Genomic DNA, 8,827 nt, shown 5'->3' with positions numbered 1-8,827 from the left:
ATGGCCCAGGGGAAACCAGGGAAGCAGGGCCTGACTTTGAGGAGCCCCTTAGGGTCAGTGGATTCCCTGGGACCGTGCTAGGGCCCCTTAGCATCTAGATGGCTTAAATTCACAGTACATGCTCCTCTGGGGCATTATATTATGTGTGTAAAGTTTGGTGTATGTAGCCCAAGTAGAAATACTAGAACCTAGGTTCGATCCTCAATCCTGCTCCAAAAGGCTCTAGGAGTGCAGCAGTCACAGACCCTGATGTTGCCCAGTTTCACAAGAGGATAGTTTTTTCTCTTTTAACCTAGGAAGTTGAAATTGTAGTATGTTGTTCTGTCCTCCATAAGGATCGCATCTGTGGTGGTTTGACCCCCCTAAGTCCTTTCTGCTGTCCGTAAAGGGCGTGGCAAAGTCCAATAACGTCTATCAATGAAGCATCATAACTTGGACAAAGTTGCTCCAAGTGAGATGAGATTTCTGGGATGAGTTCACACCTCTGCCAGAATGCAATATTTAAAATTTTGAAGCCCCACCTCCTTCCTGAAGCTACTTCCTGTTTGGGAGGGGTTCTACAATTATTCCACCAAATTATGATTTTATAAATTTTAGAGGCCTCACAGTTCAAGTTTCAGGTCTGTATCCACTGTGGAGGCCAAATGAGAGCAAAAGAGCAACAGGGTCAAAGGTCACTAGGCCTCATGTCTCAGCCAGGCCTCAAAGGGTTAAGTGAGCCTTTTGGAGCTCCTTTGAAAAAAGGCCTGAAACCAATCTTGCTCCAAGACAAAAATGAAGAATGATCTTTGGGAACATTTTCACATCTTTAAGATGTCTCTTTGCTTTCTCCTGCTGCTTATGCTTTTATCTGCCTTTTAATCATTTTACTTTCATTTGACTTTTTTTTCTGCCAGTCTTGGATATGATTTTGTTTCTTTCTTTTAAGTAAACCAAGACTTCTTAATCATTTTTATGCTTTTTAAAAAAAAAACGTATCTGACGACTCAGCGACAAGTTTTCAACATGACTGAAGGAGTAACCCAAACAGAGTCTCCCTGCGAAAACTGTCGGATTTACAAACAACAAATTTGTGCACTACAAGAGCGGATTTTCGCCCTAGAAACAGAAAAAAGACTTCATGATACTCTTCCAGTGATCTCCAGTGGTAAGAAATCCACTTTTACTTCCAAAGAAAGGGGTGAAAAGACTGCTACTCACAACCTAAAGCTAAATGACACTGTGTCTTTTCCGAGGCTTGACCGTAATCTTGGTGCTAAACCAAAGACACGTCAAAATGTTCGGAATGAAAGACTAATTACATCACCCGGAATAAAGTTAACCAACAGATTCTTACCACTGTCACATAAAAATGGGGATGACGTCAAAGCAGGGCAGCAGCCTGGCCGAAAAACTGTGCCAAGCGTCAAGGTCAAAGATACGCTGCTGCTAGGAGACGGGGCCGTATCTAACATAAACTGTAAGCAGATAATAACAAGCAGCTACCCCAGTGCTACAGTGTCTGACATCACTCAGGCGCTACCTAGGGAGCTGGCTACGAACCAGGGAGTGAAACAGCTGATCGTTCATGTGGGTGCAGTGGACATCAGAAATGAACAGTCTGAAATCTTGAAAGAAGACTTTCTTGCACTCTTTGAGAGACTCCATAAAGTGGGGTTACCAAACACGGACAGGAAAGTGAATAAATTCAGCCGACTGCTTCAGTTGAACACGTGGCTACCCAACATCTGCGAGTCCAGAGGACTGCATTACATCGAGAACTTTAACCTGTTTTGGCATCGAGGTGACCTTTTCAGAGGAAAAGGGCCACACCTGAATGGAGATGGAGTAAAGAGGCTGACGGATAACCTCCTCCACGCTCTGAGGCATCAGAACCGGCCTGAACTGAACCAGGCTTGCGGGCAACCGATGAGAGAAAAGAGGAGAGGGAGAGGAGCTCCCTCTTCCCCACCCAAGGACCCGGCAAAGGATGTACCCAAAACAGCACCTTCTGCAACCACTGGAAAGGACTCAGCCACAGCAGCCTCAACAACAAAACCTGTATCCCCAGCGAAGGCATCAGCTCCAGCTCCCACAACAACATCAGCATCTTCAGAAAACAACTCTGCTGCAGCTGCAAGGACAAAACCTGCATCTCCGGAGAAGGTTAGGGATGCAGCATCCCTGTCACCTTCTCCCTCACCGCCGTCCTGGGCACCACCTGCTGTGTCTACGCCCTCCGGAGACTCTTCACTCTCATTCCCATCTCCACAGTCACCTTTGAGATTTCCAAACCATCTTGAAAGCTTGATAAAATCAGGCACGAAAATGGTTCCTTTCACTCCAGACATGATTAGATCGAGGGTTCTAGCCCCAAAGAAGTATCGTGCCCCTTCCCCTCCCCCCAGAGTCCCCCCAGCTCGGTCTTCACCACCAGGCCCAGCTGTAATCTCCAACAGTGTCACCACTGCTGTCTAGGATGTAAAGGGCCTCTGCGTTGCTACCACTCATAGTATACCCAACTGGAGGTCCAGGGAGGAGAACTTCTCTGCAAAAACAATACCTACTGTAATATCACGAAGATTAGATAAGAGAGAGACAGACAGACCATATGAGCAGAGAAATCGAATCCATATCTCTTGTAAGAACTTAGAGTCCTTTGAAACTCAGTCTAATCTCAAACATGCTGTGCTTAATGTCAGATCTTTAAATAACAAATCATTTTTAATTAATAATTTTATTTCTTCTCGTGATCTTGATTTAATGTTTTTAACTGAGACGTGGCTTGACAAAAATACAGGTAATGCAGTCCTGATTGAGTCTACTCCACCTCACTACACCTTTGAATCTGAAACAAGACAGAGCAAGAGAGGTGGAGGGGTGTGTAGCATATTCAGAGAAAATAGAGTTATACAAAAATTGTCGTTTGGAGTTTTTTCATCATTTGAGTATTTGTCATTCAAATTGGAGTTAAAACAAGCCACCATACTTTATATCACTATTTATAGGCCACCACAGAACTGTTTTATTGATGATTTTACTGAATTACTTTCAGCTGTGTGCACTGAATTTGACTGTTTGGTTATTACAGGTGATTTAAATGTGCATGTGGATGTAGCCAGTGACAGACATGCTAAAGAACTCAGTGCTGTCCTTGAAACGTTTGGTCTAACTCAGCATGTGAACGAACCCACTCACAACAGAGGGCACACACTGGACGTGCTCATTACAAAAGGGGTTATTGTTTCAGGTGTTAATGTCATGGATATTGCATTATCAGATCATTTTTGTGTTTTCTTTAATCTGTCTGTTATACCCAAGCCAGCACATGGGTCGTCAATGGTTCGGAGAAGACTCATAAATGACAAAACAAGGACACAGTTTATTGAAATGGTTGCTTTTGAAAACACCTCTGGTTCTAATGTTAATGATCTGTTAAACTCGTATACATCAAGTGTTTTGAATGTCTTGGACACCATTGCTCCTGTTAAGGTTAGAATAGTTAAAGACAGACAAAAAGCACCATGGAGAAATGAAGACTCTGTCAGGGCACAAAAAAGAGGGTGCCGGAGAGCCGAACGGAAATGGCGCAAATCAAAGCTACAGGTTGACAATGACATTTATAAACAAAAATTATCCATGTTTAACCAGACTTTACGAAGAGCTAGGGAGAGGTACTTCTCTGAAGTGGTATCTAATGGTAATTCTCGAGTTCTGTTTGCTACTGTAAACAGATTAACAAACCCTTCGGTTCCACTACCCTTAGAATTCATTTCTATATCAAAATGCAATGAATTTGCAAAATTCTTTCGTGATAAAGTTCAAGATATTAAAAAAGCTATCATTTCTAACACACAAATGATAGCCCAGCATCCACCTGAACACCTAGAGCTGGCACATTTCACTCCTGTCAGTGACAAAACAGTCGAAGAGATTATTTCAGGTCTGAGTTCATCTACATGCTGCCTTGATGAGTTACCCACTAGATTTGTAAAGACTGTGCTGAGCAGCCTGTTACCAAAAGTTACTCATTTAGTTAAGATTTCACTAGAGACTGGAACATTTCCAAGGGCCCTGAAAACTGCGGTCATTAAGCCTCTTTTAAAGAAGAGCAGTCTTGATGCCATGGTTCTGAACAACTACCGGCCCATATCAAACCTGCCATTCCTAGGAAAAGTCCTCGAAAAAGTTGTTTATCAACAACTCACTGACTTTCTCCTGTCCAACAATGCTTTTGATACTTTCCAGTCTGGCTTTAGGCCCCACCACAGCACTGAGACAGCTCTGATCAAGGTGATAAATGACATCCGCCTAAACACAGACAAAGGCAAAGTCTCAGTCTTAGTCCTGCTTGACTTGAGTGCTGCCTTTGACACAGTTGACCATGAGATCCTTTTACAGAGGCTAGAGAATTGGCTGGGAATCTCTGGTTCTGCTCTAAAGTGGTTCAAGTCCTATCTTGAGGAGAGAACATACTTTGTTGAAATTGGAAATTGCACCTCAGACAAAATGGCCATGACCTGTGGTGTCCCCCAAGGTTCAATCTTGGGGCCCCTCTTGTTCAACCTATACATGCTTCCACTAGGCCAACTAATAAGCAGCCATAATGTGTCCTACCAGAACTATGCAGACGACACTCAGATCTCTGTGTCTCTGACAGCAGGTGAACATGGACCTGTGGATTCACTCTTCCACTGCATCCAACATATAAGCATGTGGATGCAAAACAACTTTCTCCAGCTAAACTCAGAAAAAACGGAATTAATCGTTTTTGGGCCACAGAAGCAAAGAGAAAGTGTGATCAGTCACCTTGAATCCCTTTTTCTAAAACCAAAACAACAGGTTAGAAATCTGGGGGTAATATTGGACTCAGATCTGAACTTTAACAGCCACATAAAGTCAGTAATATCAGCAGCCTTTTACCATCTAAAAAACATTGCCAAAATCAAAGGTATAGTGTCTAAACCAGACTTGGAGAGACTAATCCATGCATTTGTCTCCAGTAGTTTAGACTAGTGTAACGGCCTGCTCACTGGTATCTCTAAACAAGCTGTTAAACAGCTACAATACATTCAGAACGCTACAGCTCGAGTCCTGACTAGAACCAGAAAATACGACCATATTAGTCCAGTGCTCAGATCTCTGCACTGGCTTCCTGTTGCTCAGAGAATAGACTTTAAGACAGCTCTGCTTGTATACAAGTGTCTTCATGGTCAAGCACCAAAGTACATCTCTGACATGTTAGACCCATATGAGCCCTCCAGGTCTCTGAGAACCTCAGGTAGAGGTCTCCTACAGGGGCCCAGAGTCAGGACTAAACATGGTGAAGCTACTTTCCAGTTTTCTGCAGCTAAAATCTGGAACAGTCTTCCAGAAAATGTGAGACAGGCATCAACTGTGACAACGTTTAAGAACAGGCTGAAAACTACTCTGTTCAGTCGTGCATACGACAGCTGAAAGTATTTTATCTGCACTCTTGTCCTTTTCTTCTCCTTTTCTTTAAATTAATGATTCTATTTATGTTTTATGATTTTATCTGCCTTTTTGTGATTTTCAGATTTTTCTGCAACTGTAAAGCACTTTGAGTTGCCATGTGTATGAATTGTGCTCTACAAATAAACTTGCCTTGCCTTCCCTTGCCTTAAGACCGCCTTGACTCCTTTTTATAGCAGGAGGCACTGAACAGCACAAAGCTGCTAGTTCAGCCATCAGGCCTCATTTCCCGATCAATTATTATTGTTTGAAACAAAGCTCAGTATAAATTATTTATTTTTATTGTAATAATTTTCAACACCTGATAAGAGAAACACAATAAAAACATTTGAAAGGAGGGATCAGAGTGTTGTTGTAATGCAGTACACACAGTACAGCGTCAGAGACATTCAGTTATTGATTGCCTGAATGATTGATTTACCCCAGAAGAGGAACAGCTTTGTTGGAGCAGTAAAAATACACACGTCAGAAGGACAAAAATTACATTTGAAAAGAAATGACATGACATTACCAGCATAATATATGAAGAACAGTTGGGATAAATTTAACTTGCCAAATAGTTTGGATTTCTTTAATTATATCCTTGATTAACCCAGACATCAGTGTGGTTTGTTCCACTCAATAATAAATCTGTCAATACAGCATGAAAATGATGGAACTAAAAGGCCACCTCTGAGTGCAGGAGTTCGCCTCTTTGACGGATGTGACGTCAGCAGACCGCCATTAGTTTGAATCATTTTTTCTATTCTTAATGCTGATTGTTCGATCTATACTGGTTACAAATGGACTTTGTAGGTAGAATAAACATCCAGAAATTAAATTAATGTGCTGATTGTCTTATTAATGAAAAGATAAAGTATTAAAAATATATTGTTTATGTTTCCTCGGAGTGAGCGATAACTTCTGGATTTTCTCACAGAAAACCGAAATGCGGAATTCCACGGAAGCTGATACATGTAATTCCTGGCGCACTTTCATGTTATTTTTTATTGAACAGCTATAGTAAACAATCACATCAGCGTAGTTATTTTATATTTTGATGGTAATTCCTGGGCCAATATGTTTTATATTATTTTTTATTCGTCAACAATCACACAAATATATTATCAACTCAGATAACGATGACACCGGAATAACGAACAAATCAAATATTATATACAAGAACTGAGCGAATATTATGAAAACAAAATGTATATTTCTCGCCAGAAATGCCATCAGAATGCTTTATTAAATCAAAACTATCTTGGTATAAGGCACTTTCCCCGAAAATGACAGATGCGGCCACCATGTTTTTGTTTTGAGAGGTCCGCAAAAAAGAGTCACATGACCTACCAGCGTTCCAATAGAAAAGAACAGGTGGAAAAAAGTACACATTTCACAATTTTTAGGCCTTTATCGTAGAACTGATACGTTTTGACCTGTGGACAAACGGAGCCTTTTTACGTTTTGACGTGAGACTGGGTTGATATAAAAATAGAAATATACATGTGTGTGTGTGTGTGTTTGTGTCTGTAAGATATAACAGGCAAAATACAGTAGTTTACTATTTACAGAACTATACTTGGCACTGTGATGTATTTACAGTAATGCTTTGACTACTGTGATTTTCTACTGTAATGCTTCGACTACTGTGATTTTGTTGTGTGGACAAGGTGTTATTGTGAATTTCACAACATTCTACTGTAAAAATCATACACAGTAATGTTACTGTGTTTAATACAGTAAATAACTGAAGATTTCACAGCCATTTTTTACAGTGTAGACATAACAAGAAAATGACTTCAGCAGGTCATTGACACACGACTGCATCTGAAGGCCAATCAGGTTATTTTAGTCTCGTCTACAGGATGTTGGCCTGACAGGAGCCCGGCTGCAGGATCTGAAGAGTGACAATGAGTCTGATAGCTTTTCTGAACCAGGGGTAAAACAAGGCATATATGACAGGGTTCAAACAGGAGTTCAGAAAAAACAGATAAATCACATAAGCAGCAGATGAAGCACTGAGCAATACATCTCCTGCTAGAGACACACAATAATATGGACAGAAACATATCACAAACACAGCTAACACAATACCAAGAGTCCTGGCTGCTTTCAACTCAGCCTTCTTAGTTGTTAGAGAGACAGAAGCCTGGAGTTTGACAGCTGCAGTGTGAGAGCGCATGGCACGGGCCTGAGACACAGCCACCATGAACACTCTCATATACAGAGTTACGATGAGAGTGAGGGGAAGGATAAAGGTCACCACAAGGTCAACAACTCCTGCAATATTGTCAATGACAAGTACACACTCTCCATAACAGGAATTATAGTTGTCTGAATGAGTCAGATATCCTAAAGCAATACTGCAATAAAAGAGAGAAAAGAGCCAACACAGACAAACACAAATTTTAACTCTCTTTAAAGTGACTCTGCTGGTGTAATGCAGAGGATGACAAATAGCCACATAACGGTCCATTGATATCAGCACCATGTTTCCTACTGATGCAGATGTCAGGATGAAGGACACATAATTACACAAAATACATGCAAGATCACCAAGAGACCAGCAAGCTGTTTGTCTCAGTGCTTCTCCTGGCATCAGCAGGAGGCCCACAACAAAGTCAGAGACGGCCAAAGACAGGAGGAGGATGTTGGTGGGTGTGTGGAGCTGCCTGGAGGAAAGTAGAAAAGCACCATTAAACAAGCGACAAAAAGCAGATCAAACAATAAAAAACAGTTCTGTCCTTTTCCACGTGTGATTAAATTTAGACAGTGAAAAGTTCTTCTTAAGATGAGAGTGCATAGAGGCAACCTTGACCCTAATAAGAGAGATGAGACCTCTCCAGTGTCAAAATCACACATTTGAGATGTCCTCTGCATTCGTTTTATCTGACAAGGCAAAACAGAAATCTAGCATTCCATGACACAACATTATTTAAAAATCATTCATTAATATTTCTTCAAGTCAGTCAATCTGTTATGATGTTAAATTGGATTTGCTGAGAAATGCATCTGCCTGAAGTGGGAGACTGAGATGATGACAAGCAGGTTGAGAACCAGAGTGAGCAGAGAGATGAAGGACACCAGAAGGCTCCAGAGAACAGTTTCAGACCAAGAAGCCATCGGCCTCCTGCAGGATGTGTTGAGCAGTTCTGGGAAGCAGAGTTCTGCTTCTTCCTGGACTTTCATCCTCGAGGTCTGAGGAGAAGTGCAGCTCTCAACAACTAATATAATAGAACTCTCTCTCACCTGATCTTCTTCCCACCCCTCTTTCTCTCACTGACTGTTGGATTGTAATGTCCCTCCGCCCTCCCCTTACACATCACACCATCATTTTCAGTTTGACCTTTCCTCTCTCTCAAGAATAATAATT

General features: G+C 41.5%; 1 protein-coding gene across 1 annotated transcript in view; it reads right to left on the bottom strand.

The window, feature by feature from the left end:
• Positions 1–6,603: 6,603 nt before the first annotated feature.
• The window catches only part of LOC147252593 (trace amine-associated receptor 13c-like), a 3,423-nt gene continuing 1,199 nt past the window's right edge, over positions 6,604–8,827 (bottom strand). The window contains exon 2 of the mRNA XM_086219376.1: positions 6,604–8,126. Within this exon, the coding sequence (XP_086075502.1) occupies positions 7,313–8,126 (814 nt within the window). The 3' untranslated portion in view covers positions 6,604–7,312. The remainder of the gene's footprint in view (positions 8,127–8,827) is intronic.

The sequence above is a fragment of the Aulostomus chinensis genome, chromosome 12 (assembly GCF_037954235.1).
Source record: "Aulostomus chinensis isolate RoL2024-O1b breed Wild chromosome 12, RoL_Achi_v1.0, whole genome shotgun sequence".
NCBI classification, from domain to species: Eukaryota; Metazoa; Chordata; class Actinopteri; order Syngnathiformes; family Aulostomidae; genus Aulostomus; species Aulostomus chinensis.
The sequence above is the reverse complement of the archived record's forward strand: the minus strand, read 5'-3'. Positions and strand labels throughout refer to the sequence as shown.